At 49.4% G+C, this 14,326-nt stretch overlaps 1 protein-coding gene across 3 annotated transcripts in view; it reads right to left on the minus strand.

Annotated features, from left to right (window-relative positions):
* The window catches only part of crebbpa (CREB binding lysine acetyltransferase a), a 32,226-nt gene that overhangs the window by 5,641 nt on the left and 12,259 nt on the right, over positions 1-14,326 (minus strand). Inside the window, exons 5-25 of one of the 3 annotated variants that reach the window (XM_083693883.1) lie at positions 12,910-13,023; positions 11,524-11,769; positions 10,930-11,035; positions 10,514-10,648; positions 9,546-9,663; positions 9,153-9,354; positions 8,415-8,477; positions 8,064-8,185; positions 6,328-6,525; positions 5,577-5,912; positions 5,109-5,261; positions 4,783-4,954; positions 4,542-4,660; positions 3,985-4,224; positions 3,685-3,773; positions 2,729-2,809; positions 2,434-2,490; positions 1,726-1,803; positions 1,563-1,630; positions 971-1,121; positions 194-454 (exon numbers count right to left, since the gene is read on the minus strand). In XM_083693883.1, coding sequence (XP_083550009.1) covers positions 194-454; positions 971-1,121; positions 1,563-1,630; positions 1,726-1,803; positions 2,434-2,490; positions 2,729-2,809; positions 3,685-3,773; positions 3,985-4,224; positions 4,542-4,660; positions 4,783-4,954; positions 5,109-5,261; positions 5,577-5,912; positions 6,328-6,525; positions 8,064-8,185; positions 8,415-8,477; positions 9,153-9,354; positions 9,546-9,663; positions 10,514-10,648; positions 10,930-11,035; positions 11,524-11,769; positions 12,910-13,023 — 3,109 coding nt within the window. The remainder of the gene's footprint in view (positions 1-193; positions 455-970; positions 1,122-1,562; positions 1,631-1,725; positions 1,804-2,433; positions 2,491-2,728; positions 2,810-3,684; positions 3,774-3,984; positions 4,225-4,541; positions 4,661-4,782; positions 4,955-5,108; positions 5,262-5,576; positions 5,913-6,327; positions 6,526-8,063; positions 8,186-8,414; positions 8,478-9,152; positions 9,355-9,545; positions 9,664-10,513; positions 10,649-10,929; positions 11,036-11,523; positions 11,770-12,909; positions 13,024-14,326) is intronic. The other 2 variants (XM_083693884.1, XM_083693885.1) reach the window with 2 other exon arrangements.

The following is a 14,326-nucleotide window of genomic DNA, read 5'->3' on the forward strand; positions in this document are numbered from 1 at the left end:
AGGTATGGCTGAGAGAGCAAGAAAGATAATTAAAAAGAGGTGGAAGAGGGGGAGGAAGAGAGGGAGTGAGGAGGAAGAGAGGGAGTGAGGGAGAGGAAGAGAGGGAGTGAGGAGGAAGAGAGGGAGTGAGGGAGAGGAAGAGAGGGAGTAAGGGAGAGGAAGAGGGGCAAGTAAGGGGGGAGAAAATGCTAACCCAAGTTTCTTGACGTATTCCAGATAGCCAATCAGGATCTCGTGGTAGACTGCCGTTCTCAGCAAGCGAGGTTTGAAGAAGTGAATACTGTCGAGGTACGATATGTACACCCGTCTGGTGTTGGGGAAGGCGCACTCGGAGCCGAACTCCTGCACGTGCATGCCGAAGAAACACACATCCGTGCCGTCGATCTCCTCAAAGGCGAAAAGTGCTTTGGTTCTATAAGGGAAGGTCTCAGGCATCTCGCCTGTGTCCACGAACCTGGCACGCGCACACACACACACACACACACAGGGAGTCGACATGTCAACATCAACCGACTTCTGTGACAAGGACGTGTTGGGTAGAAATTACACTGAATCGAATCAGTAAACCTGGTTGTTTACAAGTTGTTGTCTGTTTCGACATCTCCTTTTCAGGAAAAAACATTGTTCCTTTTGATCAGGACACTAAAACGGCCCTTTGAAGCAGTTGGGTGGTTGCGTGCTGGGGTCCACTCAGAACACGAAGGTTTGACAATAACAAGGGAACGAGAGGTAGTTGAGCAAACAACATCATAGAGTATATTCTTATCTCTGAGAGTCGGAGTAAAGTTATAATTACACGGGGCTGGCAGCCACGCTATATATACACAGAGCCTGTAGACTGAAAGACCGAGCACATTGTGATCGTTTTAGACAACACCTCTTTGCATTCCCCACAGGTGGCTACAGGCTACAAAACTGTGTGTAGTGCACACAGCTGGGGGGTCGTGGACACCTGTGAGGGCTCTCGTACCTGGATTTCATGCCGGGTTTGACCTCTACTGTTTTGTCGGAGCTGGCCACCACTCGCACAAACACCTCCCCCGCCTCGGGGTGGTTCTGCCTCTTCAAGTACTTATTCACCCGGTCCTCTATGTAGATTCCCAACCGAGTCGTCTGCAACCCTACACAGACAGACAGACAGACAGACAGACAGACACGGTGAATTAAAGGTTACAAACATGGCCTTCATTCGGTGGAACATGTTTTATGTATAACAGAGTGGGGAATAATTCAGCTTAATGCCATAAGCTTTGAAAAGGTCAGACATGCTCTCTGGGACTACAAATACCAGAGGGAAATGCCAGCAAAAAACCACAAGGCGAACAATGAAAGCAGCTGCTCGAGGGAAAAGCCTGTGATCGTTTAATTCCATACTTGCATATCTACACCATATGGAGATGGTTTATCATATTGAGTGAGGCTTCTATGAGCTTGAACGCTTGAAACATAACTACATCACATCACTCAGGCTTACAGGTAAATCTGTATCATTTAACCATGGCGCCCAGACAGCAAATACTGGAAGCTCATGACGAGGGAATGCAATGGAAATGGAGACTTACTTTTTGCAGAGAACTTGTTGTCCTTCCGTGTTTTCCCGCTCTTCTTCAAACAGTTGTCACAGATGAATCTGCACCAGAGGTCATCATTGTAAATGTCACAGGTATGCAAGCTATAAAAAAAATTCCGCCATTTTGTGTCAAAGTCAAGTCAAATGGGGCTTACCCGGATGGCCAGATAACATCGTAGTGTAGAACACATATTTGATGCATCTTCCGCCCGCAATCTTTACATTCAACAAACCTGAGGAGACAAAAATAATAAATCTAGTTTTACTTTTAAAGCAAATAGAGAACCAAAAGCTGAAATGCATATTCCCACAAAACTGCAGCTCAGTTCGCTTTTTCTTCTAGTCAGCGGAAAATAAAGGTGTCAACATTTGTATGAATGCCGATTGACTTTTCTGCTAAAGCAGGGAGCAACAGAGCAACCACGTCATTTGCAAGCAGGCCAATGCAAGTGCGCCTTTGTAGAAGATTGTAACACAAGACTCACAAACCTGTAATATCTCCATGTTATACAAATGTGTACCATGGTAAACTACAGCCAAAGTGTCATACTTGTGCAATGAGTGAAAACCAAAAGGAGAGCAGTCAAGATCTGGGATACAGGTTTAGCTTCATCTTGAACTACTAAGCACATGGACAAATGTATCTGTTGGAATGCTCCTCCTGGGATACTGTTATAAAACTGTCCAGCAGGTGGCACTTGTGAGCAGACCGGGGGCCTAGTAGTCATAGCTGCAAGAGAAGCAGTCCAAAACCTAATCCTAATATGAGCTGTGTCGCAAACTAGCATAGAGAAAGACAATAAAGCTCCCATTGTAATCAATTCTGGTACTGTGTGTGTGTGTTTGTGTGTGTGTTTACTTACGGTTCAGGATCTAGTGAGTCATTCTTCTTCCTCTCAAACTGGTCTTTCGATATCTTTCTGGAAAGGCAGAGAATAGCACAAAAACACCGTTACCCACTGGATACGAGCCTTCTTCAAATTCAATTCTGCAACACCTTCCTAAATGTCTACAAACCAAATGTCAACATTCAAATGCATTTTGGTTCACAGGTCTGAATGAATGAGTGCTATTAAACCCAGGATTTAATACAAGTGAATAAGCAGCGTTGACTAATATTGAGAAATGAGATTGAAAGATAGAGGGGGGTTTACTTACGTCTGTGGTTGTGCAGGGTCGTCCCCTAGCGTTACACTGTCCCCCTGGATTTCATTGAAGCACTTCTCACAGAAATGATACCTGTAGCAAGAAAACACACACACACACACACACACACACAATCGATCAGTATATTGGAAACACACTCCCAAAAGTCGGAGGCCACACAGGCATTTAAAGTTTTGCATTCAACCTTCAAACATACTAAAAGCTCTGGATGCCAAAACATTTGGTACACAGGTCTACATCACAAAAGGCAATTCTGCCTCGAGAGAACGATGTTTGTCTTAGAAGTACATTTGCTAAAATGCTTCTCCTTGTGTTCTACTAGAATGTAGGAGTGAAAGGTGAGACCATGCTGCAGCGTGCAGCAAGAATACGGCTGCAGTTACACGGTTCATACAGCAGGGGGAGCAAGGAGGCACCATTACGAGCACTCCTCCGGCATTCAGCAGAGGAGCAACACAAATGGTACACTTGAGTGTGCATGTTACCTCAACCAATTAATTAGGCGACACTTTAAGCAGGCTTGCTGGGGAGAGAGAGCTTAGTACGGGTGATTATCGGTGACAATGACTGAGTAGCTGCTTGCCACAGCATGACAGTTGTGTGAGAGAACACAGGGAGTGAGTGGAGGGGACGTAAACGAGGCTCGTGTAGAACCGCAGTATTCTGCCCTGCAGCGCCCAGGCCTAGGAGGCAGAGCCTCAGAGCCCACAGCTGTCATGACTAAGTTCCGTCTGGATCAGAGTGTACTACCCCAGACTAGAACGGCTAATGGCAGCCAGATCCCAGGTCTGGAGGATTAGTGTTTGTTTGGGAGGTTCCGTTATGCGACATGGATATCTTGGTACTGGAATTGGTGGGTACGGTTGTGTGGTGGTACATATGGCATCAATGACACATACACAGACACACACAGACAGACACACACAGACAGACACACACACACACACCTGTTCTGGTAGCTGTAGTAGGCGCCATCCCTGGGTATGGTGCACAGCTGTTTGCCATAACAACAGAGCGTTTGAGGAGAGAACTCGTACTGCAAAAAAAGAGAGGGGGGGGGGGAAAGGGGGAGAGTGTTGAATAAAGACTCAAAATACAATTCTGGATGAGTGTACTGAACACACACACACTGAACACACACACACACAAAGCCCTCATTGTATTTCTTCTAACTACACGTTTAACGCATCTATTTCGACCCCACAACCTCCAGCCTCCCAACCTTCCCTGCCATCCCTCCATCTCACCTTCCTCCCACAGCAGTAGCCCAGGCCCTGCATGACGGGGTCGATCTCCGACTCAAACACCTCGGCCAGCTTGGAGCAGTACTTGTAGACGCGCGACGTCTTGCGGTTGTACAGCCAGGCGTTGTTGAACATGATCCACACGTCGTCCACGTACTGCCAGGGCTCCTGGTACTGGCCCGTGTCCAGCTTCCGCTTGATGGTGGACAGGTCGATGGGGTGCTTCACTATGTCGTGGTAGTCCTGGAGCAGGAGCACGGGGGTGAAGGCAATGAGAATTCGATCACTCAAATCAATACTGACAAGTGTGTTCAATTCAAGCTGACAAAATGCAAAAGGATTTGTCATGTCAATTTTATTACAAGAGTTAACCTGCATATAAGGAGTTGAGAGGGATAAAATGACATTGATTCCCTGGTTTCTTCATCAAATACTTAGATAATCAGCACATATTATTCTGTCTCAGTGGGTCTTCGCCTAGAGGTACGGAATAAAACTCGACCAAATGATGACTACAGAAAGGTAAAGCTTCCATGCAGTGAAGAGGGGCAGGTACTCACTGGGATGCCCAGGAGCATGGGGTCTACAGGCTGGCGGAAGGGCAGAGACTCTGGGTCCTGCCTGTAGAGAGACTCCAGGGTGGGCATCAACGCCTGCCTCAGCTCCTCAGGCTTAAAGACTGGTAGGGGGAAGGAGAGGAAGGCGTGAGAGGTTAACCATACATATATGGAGTCTAGATGGTATCATAGGTAGGTAGCATCCCAAATCGGTCCCCTCCTTTTCCTCCATTCCCCTACTTACTTTTCCTCCGCGACTGAGAGGGGGATGAAGATGCTGTGCCATTGGCTCCACCCTCCTCCTCCTCTTTGGGCTCCGTCTTGATTACTGGCTTTTTCTCCTCCACCTCCATTGGCTCCTGCTTCTCCTCAGGCTCCTCCTTCTTCACCGACGACGAACTGGAGTCCTCCTCCGTCTGTAGAGGGGAAGATGGACGATTTATTACTTTCTTCATACAACATACATGTTTAAATTATCCACACTATAGCTCAGACTGGCCTTTCTCAGATCAACACATGAATGAATGAATGAATTGATTGGATGGATGGATTGATGGAATGAATACACACCTCCATTTTGGGCTCCGTCTTGCCGCCCGTGGACCCAAAGTCCCGCTCCTCGTGCCTGGGCTCGGCTTTGGGCTCCTGGGCAGGCAGGTCGGCGCTGGCAGCGGAGGCCGGGGTGGGTACACGGTTCTCCAGACTGGCACCCGTCTGAGACAGCTGAGAGAGGGAGAAAAAGATAGAGGGGGAGGAAACAGAGGGAGGGAGAGAGAGAGAGGGAGGAGGGAAAGAGATAGGGTGGAAAAAAATAGGGTAAAGCTAGGGTGCTAGGTCTGAAAATCTCATTTCAATCACATCTCGTTCGACAAAAGAGTTCACGCGTCATGCCACGGACGTTCCGTTAGTGATGAAACACAGTGATGAAACACCGAGATGGCTGCAGTCGTAGCTGTACACAACGTCAATGGAGGAAGAGGAGGAAGAGGAGGAAGGGGTGTGGTCAGACAGGGTGGAGGTCATGCGTCTCAGTCTCACCGGCGTGGTGGGAGGCTGGGGCTGCGTCTGCGCTGCGGGGGGCTCCGGCTGGGGCGCAAGGGGGGTGCGCGGCTGAGGCTGGGGCTGAGCCTGGGTGGGGCGGGGCGGGGTGGCGCCCGGGGCTGGGGGGAGGGTGGGGGTGGAGCTTCGGCTGGAGGGCTGGGGGTGCTGGAGCGGCTGCAGGTTAGTGGGCCCCCCAGCCGAAGAGGAAGAGGAGGAGGAAGAGGAGGCGGCGGGCGGAGGCGTGGAGCGCAGTGGGGGCTGGGAGGATAGCTGGGGGCCCAGGGGGCCAAGTGCATTCATGGGGAGGTTAGCGCTCTGCTGCGGCTGTTGTTGCTGGAGAGAAAGACACACACGAAGGCAAGCACACACACACACAAATATAAAAGACACAAATATAAGACAAACACACACACACACACACACAAAAAGAAGACAAGCAGACAGACCAACAAACAAGACAATAAAGACACACACACACACACACACACATATACCAAACACAGACAAACACACAGTCAGACTTGGGTTTAGAGAGAACCTCAAGGTTGGGTGAGCAAGTGCAAGTTGAGCGTCAGAATGTCTGGTCACTGCATCGTTTTAGTTATGTAAAGTCAACTCCCCCAATGAGTCTCAAATGACACCTCAATACCCCCAGACACTCAATCCCTCTGGTCAAAGGTAGTTCATGGGGAAACGGGCAGGGTGTCCTTTTCGAGACGCGATGTCGCCCTTCTCTCTGGGGTCTCACCTGCGTGACGGCGGCCTGTGCTGCGGGCTGGCCCAGGCCCACGTTGACGTTGAGGGCTCCGCTGGCCGGGGGGAACTGGGTCTGGGTCTGGGGCAGGAACTGGGTCTGGGTCTGGTTGGCTGTCTGGCCCACTATGCTGCCGCCGTGGGCCCCGAGCATGCCCTGGGCCTGGGGCATCCGAGAGGGCGACATCCCCATCTGAGAGGAGAGAGAGACGGGGAACAGGGCGTTACCATGACCACAGGGACAATGTTAGTGTTACAAGAGGATTGTGTAGGAAGGAGAATTGTACCATGATATATATTATAGAATGAGAAATAATATTTAAGAGAGAGAAAGAGAAAGAGAAAGAGAAAGAGAGAGAGAGAGAGAGAAAGAGAGAGAGAGAGAGAAAGAGAGAGAAAGAGAAAGAGAGGGAGAGAGAAAGAGAAAGAGAGAGAGAAAGAGAGAGAGAGAGAGAGAAAGAGAGAGAGAGAGAAAGAAAGAGAAAGAGAGGGAGAAAGAGAGAGAAATAATATACGCGACATGGTGTGAAATAGCAAGTCTTTGACAACCTACTTTAGATTGACTATCAATTGATTGATGATGACAACTTATCTGGGATGGAGGCGTAAGCAATCCAGTTGGAAAAGGAAACCCATCCTCTCCCTGCTCATTCACCGGGGAAGGATAACAGAACAGGAGACAACTGGGACACACAGCTTGCTAATATATACATAAAATATATATTTGTATTCAAATCGTTACGGTGCGCTCAGCCGCTATGCTAGGTCACTGCTTGAATTAGTCACTTCCCTGGTCGCGTCGAGAGACGGCTGTCTAAAAAAAAAAAAAAAACGGGAGCCCATCAATTACCACAAGAGCTGTCGACCCAGCGCAGTCATCAACGGCACTCTGACTCAAACCCGGCTGTCGTTGAAAACTCCAATTAATTGGCACATTATGGGTTGGCATGTGACCCCCCTCCCCTCCCCCTCCCCCCCTCCCCCCCTCTGCATTCCATGCCTGAGTTATTTTTTCAAGAGCTGTCGTTTGGTGGCAGCGTTGGTAACGAGCACTCAGTGTAAGAGCTCTCTGCAGCTGGGCAGAATGAGGAAGCTACGTCAGCGATGTACTTTACCTCACAGCCAACGACTTCGGCTCGTAGCGGGGATTTTTATGCATAACAAGAAGGGGCCGACTCTGCCACTTCGCTCACATCCACTTTCAATAATCTGTTGAGTCATAGCTGAAGAGGACCTTTTGCTGGCCCCTTTTAGCAGAAAAATAAAAAAAGAATGTTTACACTTAAGACCATATACTTTTTTTTTTCTTTTCTTTTTCAGGCCAGTCAGTCTGAAGTCGGAAGCTTGAGGACAAGCAAGTAGAAACGGTGGGAAACCCCGTTGCGGACGTGCCAACAGAGATACTAAATTACAGATCTCAATCACTGTCTCAGAAATGTTAAATCTCATATTGATACTGTCTGGGATCTACAACGGGTAGAGAACCTGTAGAAAACCCCTGCTGTAGCTCTACTGTGAACCTAGTCATCAGTCCGGTCAATCATCAAAGAAAAAGCGAAAGGGAACGCAGGACTGGACTGACGCTGTGAGGAACACAACTAAGTGTTTGTAAGAACAAGCAAGTGGGCAGACAGTGGGGAATTTGGACCCCTACTTCTCCTGAGGCAGAGATGGGGTGTGTGTGTGAGAGCTTGGTGTGTGTGTGTGTGTGTGTGTGTGAGAGTGACTCACGGCTGGGACGGAGCTCATGTTCATCTGCTGTGGGTGGTTCATGGGGGAGGCGGCGCGGGCTCCCATGGGTGCCTGGGAAATCTGAACGTTGGGCAGGGCCATGGGGTTGAACTGATTGATTCCTGCAGGGAGAGGAGGTGAAGTATTACATGAGCCCAGGGAGGGAGAGACAGACAGATACACACGCACACACACACGCACGCACACACACACACACACACACACAAAGATGCACTATACACACATAAAAAATACACACTCACACAATTAACCAACCAATCAACCTTCAGTAAGGAATAGCAATAGAAAACCCAGGCCGACAGATTCAGACTGCTATAAGGTCAAAGGTACCTTGAGCAACCTGCATACGATTCATGATCTGATTTGGCACATTGGGCATAGGCACAGCTCCATCTGAGGAAGAGTAGGGGGAGGATGATGATGAGAGAAGAGTAGGTTTAGAAGCAGCGGAAAACAGATCGAAAAAAACCAAACCAAAACAAACAAACGGCAGGAAATCTAAGAGGCGGACAATTAGAAGAGTCCCAGAGGGATGTAGAAGAAAGCTCAATGGCAAAGCGTAAAATTACGTTATTTTTCTAGCATCCACACGTGGAGGCATCAATACTTTTTGGACGCTTAAAATCATCTTCACTCAGCATCATAGTATGTGTAATAGAAACATTGATAATAGTACATACATAATGATACATGTATCAAAAACAAGCTGAACACCGAAGTATGTATGGTATTATATTTGGGAGGTAGAGGACAAACTCCAACTTGAATATATTCAGATTTGACTCTCAACATCAGGAATCTTGGAAGTTGCATGCAGAAACAGACTGGGAGGGCCATCAATTCTGCATCAACGTGCGGGCGTGCAACTGTTCACGTTTCTGGTGTAGCAGGTTAACCCCCGCGCTGACGTGTATGTTCACGTTTGCACAAGCTGCATCCCAGTGTCGCGCTGCCGTTAAAACTGAAAAATCCCATCCTACCTCCAACCAACTCCCACCTCTGGCACCCCCGCCGCCACCACCACCACCACCACCACCACCATCCAGGCCCTCCTGGCTGAGTACTCACTCTGTGGCCTGCTGGGCTGCCCAGGGCCCAGGGCGTTGGGCTGGGGGAGGCCTGCAGCCTGCTGCTGCTGCTGCTGCTGGGCCCCCGCTGCCACCAGGGGAGCCTGGTTGATGATCTGCTTCTGCAGCCGCGAGCGCCTCTTCTCCTCCAGCTCCTTCTGGATCTTATAGATCTTCTCAGCTAGGAAGTGGTAGTACTCGTCCTGCAGGGAAGGAACATAAAAAGGAGGTAAATACAAGTGTAAAAGGAGGTGGACATTAACTTAACCACAGTTATGCTGTGTGTGTGTGTTATTGTGTGTGTTTGTATGTGTATGTTATTGTGTGTGTTTGTATGTGTGTGTGTGTATGTTATTGTGTGTGTGTGTAAGGGCAGAGTGGTGGTAAGGCGTACCCTGCTGTTAGCAGACTCATACATGTCCCCCTCCACCTTGCGTGCGTAGGCCACCAGGTTCTCCATCCGCCGGTCCTTCAGAGCTGCCGGGTCTGGGGTGGGGAATATGGCTTGTACCCTGGAGGAAAGACGGGAACGAAAGAAAAGGAGGAATGAACAAACAAACCAACAGAGTCGGAGTGGGTGGTTAAGAAATGACGCCGTGCCTCTGTAGCCACTTTAAGGCCCGTGATTCACTGCTTGTCTAGACTAAACAAAAAAGCCTGTATTCTCATGGCGACAGCGTTTCCCCCAAAACATGTGGGCTGTGACTGGGGTTGTCGCTAGGAATCCTGGAGTCTCTCGGGCAACACACCGCACGCTCCACACACCAGAGTCCTGTCAAACACAGCTCCGCTCAGCGGTTACCGGGCAGTCAGAAGCGGGTGGGCAGTTGGTGTTTGAAATAAAAATCGCTGACAAGTCGTAGCACCGATCAGATATTGCGCAAGCGAGCGCAACCGTTGTCAAACTTCAAAAACAGGCTGTTTGTTTTTAGACCGTTGGACGTGGCCATCGCCCACTTCTAACTAACGAGCTAGCTTCCGGAAACAACTCTAGGACGAAAATGAAAAACAAACAGCGTGAGGGGTTGAGGAAGGAGGCTTTCTCAGGCTCAATCGAATTTTTGGCTTTCATGATTCAAGGACGATCAAGATGGAGACTCAATCACAGTGGGTCTTCTACATGGGTCTCCACCTCAGAATGCCAATATAAGAATAACAGGCGTCATGTCAAGGATGTCAAAAGGCTACGAATATTATTATTATTATTATTATACAAGAAAACTTCCAGAAAGAAAAACACCAGAAAGGACTAATGACCATGTGGAAAATTAGCTGAGCTAATAATAATAATAATAATAATAATAATAATAATAATAATAATAATTAAAAAATAAAATTCTTCCAGTTGCCAGATTATCTTACAGTTTGTGTACGAGGTGGTTGCGCAGGTCCTGAGTGACGTGCTCGTGCCAGCCTTTCCTGATGCCCGTGGCGGAGAGGGGCGCCGCCGTGGGCAGGTTCCCAATGGGAATGCTGGAGCCGTCTGACAACAGCTGACTGAGGGGGGGAAGGGGGGGGGGGGGGGGGGGACAGAGAGGTGAGGGGGAGAGATAACCTCTGATATGGGCTTTAGCATCATTCATAAGGTACCAATTTATGTAGGATTTATGTGACAGTGATTCATTTTCGCATGGCAATTTATGGAAGAGAGAGTTAGCCTCTCATGAATGCAAATGATCAGGCTTAAGGAAATCATATAGAAACAAATCGCTTAATAACTCCTATGCATGCAGGCATACTGGTTTCGCAGACATATCTGAGCCTCGAATGAGACTCACTTGTTGGCGTTGAGTGCGTTGGGGAGGGAGGAGTCAGGGTGCAGGTTGTTCTGATCTGACGTGGGCACGCCCATCGCCCCTCCTCCCAGAGCCATCTGGGCGGAGCCTGCAGACACAACACAGACATGGGGCCGATGAGACGGGACGAATCAGAAGACACGATTGTACACACACGCACGCACACACACACACACACACACACACGCACACACGCACACACACACACACAGGTTCATTAGTGGGGCATTGATAGACTGAACACAACTCTGGGGTAATCTTTAAACACACAAGCAAACATCGGGACACGACAGGATTAGTACAATGAAGTGAATCGCCTTGCTTTCACCTCCTGTCCAACACCAGTGACGACCTTCAACGAAGAGAGGAAGCAAGCCTGCTTTGTAGAGGTATTGGAACAGGGCCCGCGGGCCATGTCTAAACCAAACTGCAGATGCTAAGTGGTATCTTACTCTTGACCCAAACCCAAACCCTTACCCTAACCCAACCGAGTTGTCCCAAGACTCCCACTTAGCATCTGCAGTTGGGTTTAGACACAGCCCACGGGGACCCCGTTCCAAAGCCAGCTCTCCTTACCGAGTGCATTGATGGGTCTCATTAGCTGCGGGTGTGGCTGTCCCTGGGCGTTGGGCTGGCTGGGGGTCTGCTGCGTCTGGCCGGGGGTCTGGTTGCTATAGGGCAGGCCCAGGGCGGCGTAGGCCCTCTGCATGGAGCTGGGGTCGATGGGCGTGGAGGTGTTGATGGTGGTGGCGCTGGACTGACTCGACCCCACCGACCCGCCGATGGAGTTCTGGAGAGCAGCGTTGGGGGAACTCAGCATGGCTGGGGAGGGAGAAGGGGGGGGCGTGTTATCATCACACACACAGACAGACTTGGATATACAGCACACACACACACACACACACACACACACACACACACACACACACACACACACACACACACACACACACACACACACACACACACACGATCCAGCACTAATGCATTCTTGACCCTCTGACAAAGTTACAGGATAGCAGTGTGAAATACCGGCGAGTGTGCTAATCTCAAATGGGTTCCACCGCAAAAGGGGAGAGAGAGCTGAATAAATGCATAAATTCCTTCAGGAGGCAGGCATGTGTGAGATTTGCATGTTGTTCAGAGTTCAGGCCTTGGCCGAGCCAAGACAGTACTCCGAATGTGGACCACAAAATCAGGGGAGACAAAAGAAAAAGCCTGCTTGGCTATTTGCATTGGCAGGAGAAAATTGGGCTGTGGCACTGTGCCTGCCAACATGCAAATCCAACAAAAGACAAGCAAACTCTCTAAAGTCTGGCATGGTGAAAGATGCTGAGCAGGGGGAGCGAGGGAGAGAGCGAGCGGGACAGAGGGAGAACAGACAGAGAGCAAGAAATGAGGAGGAGGAGGAGGAGGAGGAGAAAGGAAAGGGCGCAGAAAGGAAAAAGAACAAAAACACAGAGCGCCATGAAAAAGAGAGAGAGAGAATAAGAGAAGAAGAGAAAGAAGGAGAAAGTACAGATGGAGTGAGAGAAAGCAAAAGAACAAGAAAGCGGAGAACAGAAGAGACAGAAATGAAAAGCGTCTCCCGTCCAGGCAGACAGTCAACTTAGCCGCTGCGGCGGGGGACTTAAATGAGTCACCATTTCACCAGCCAATCGAACATCAGGACTCTTCTCTCTCTCTCTCTCTCTCTCTCTCTCTCTCCCTTCCCCCTTCTCTCCATCCCTCCCCTCCTCCCTCCTGCATATCAGATTACAAGCCCAGCAAGACTCCACTCTTGCTCATCATGCTTTCACAGCCAGCACGGAGGAGCACAGCACTGTAAATAAACTCCCTCAAGAGCCAACCAGGATTCAGCATTTCTGGAGACGAAATGAAGTTGTCCGTAAGACGCCGGTCTGAGATCAGTTTGAGCTGGTCTGAGATCTGTCCCTGCGAGCGAGGCTAACAGGGACTCACGCTGCTGGTTCCTCTTGTCGCTGGCGTTCTTCAGCGGAAGGCAGACGGGACAGTCGTGCCGCGTGCAGTTCTTCCAGTGGGAGATGATCTGTCTGGATGACGCGCAGTGAGCCACTGGAAGGGGGGAGGGGGGAGGAGGGGGGAAGGGGGAGAGACAGAAAACCACAACACCAGAGGTTAGAACGGCAACAGTATAAGGAGTCTTTTCTCAACTGTTAGGAACACGACGACTCGCGGGCCTACCCCCCCCCGTCCTCCACTCGCGTCCTACTGAAAACACATGGGGAGGAGAAGATCTAGATTCCTCCCTTCACATATTCTCCTCCGATGCTTTCAGAGGACGAAGCGAGTGGAGGATGGAGGAGAGGACCCGAGGATGGAGGAGAGGACCCGAGGAGTCGTGTCCCTAACAATTGAGAGATGACCCATTTCACCCAAGGTCCACAGCTGGTGCAGTGTAACAACTGATGATCATATGCTATTCATCATTAATTCTACAACAGGTTGATGAATACAAGCATTGTGATTGGCCGAGAGCCGTTCGAAGCCGTGGTTAAATCACCGTTTATGATATTCCTGCACCGCAAGTAGATTTGTGCATCACTTTCCCGAGCCAATGTTTTGTAATTTTGGGGACTATATTTGTCAGCACAGGGCAGAATCCACCACAATCCATCACAGAATAAATACTTAAAGCATAGTTTTTCTTCTCACAATTTTGGGATTTGTCAGGTAAACCGTATGAAACCATTAATGCTATCGAGGCCGTGATTTATCGTTAATATTATCACTAGGTAGGGGGTTTGCAGACACGCCGCTGCGCGTCCCTACCCGTGACGAATCACCAACCATCTTCAAAATCATCTGTTAGGGCCTACACAACCACCAGTAAAACCTCAGTATCTCTTTCATAGTGATAATGAATCAGTTGTTCAGACGCTAACAGCTGTAGCAATTGATGTGCATGGATGGGACGCCACGCTGTGTCGGGAGCCCAGCAGAAGGCAAATCCAAAAGTCTGACAGTGTAAGAGTAAAAAATCTGGATAACCAACTGTGCTTCATAAAGAGAGAACTCCGAAGCAACACAGTCATAAGGCCAAGAACATTGTGTTTCTTTGAGAGGGAAAGAGAGAGAGAGAGAGAGAGAGTTGAGGGGGGATGGGGGGGGGGGGGGGGGAGAGAGAGCAGAAACCCAAGTCTCCCTGAACGTCTGCTTTAGAATACCATGCTCCCCGCTGCACTAATTCACAGCTTGGGAAGGGAATGCATTTCGCTTGGGGAGAGAGAAGCAAAACAACATGTTCTTGGTGCCGCATCAGAAAGACGGTGCCTTTTCTCGCGCCCCTGGCGACTATGGGGCTAACTGGGAGCCCGGTCTGATTGGAGGAGAAGTCACAACGCAGCCGACAGCCCAG

Source organism: Argentina silus (genome assembly GCF_951799395.1).
Source record: "Argentina silus genome assembly, chromosome: 22".
Taxonomy (NCBI): Eukaryota; Metazoa; Chordata; class Actinopteri; order Argentiniformes; family Argentinidae; genus Argentina; species Argentina silus.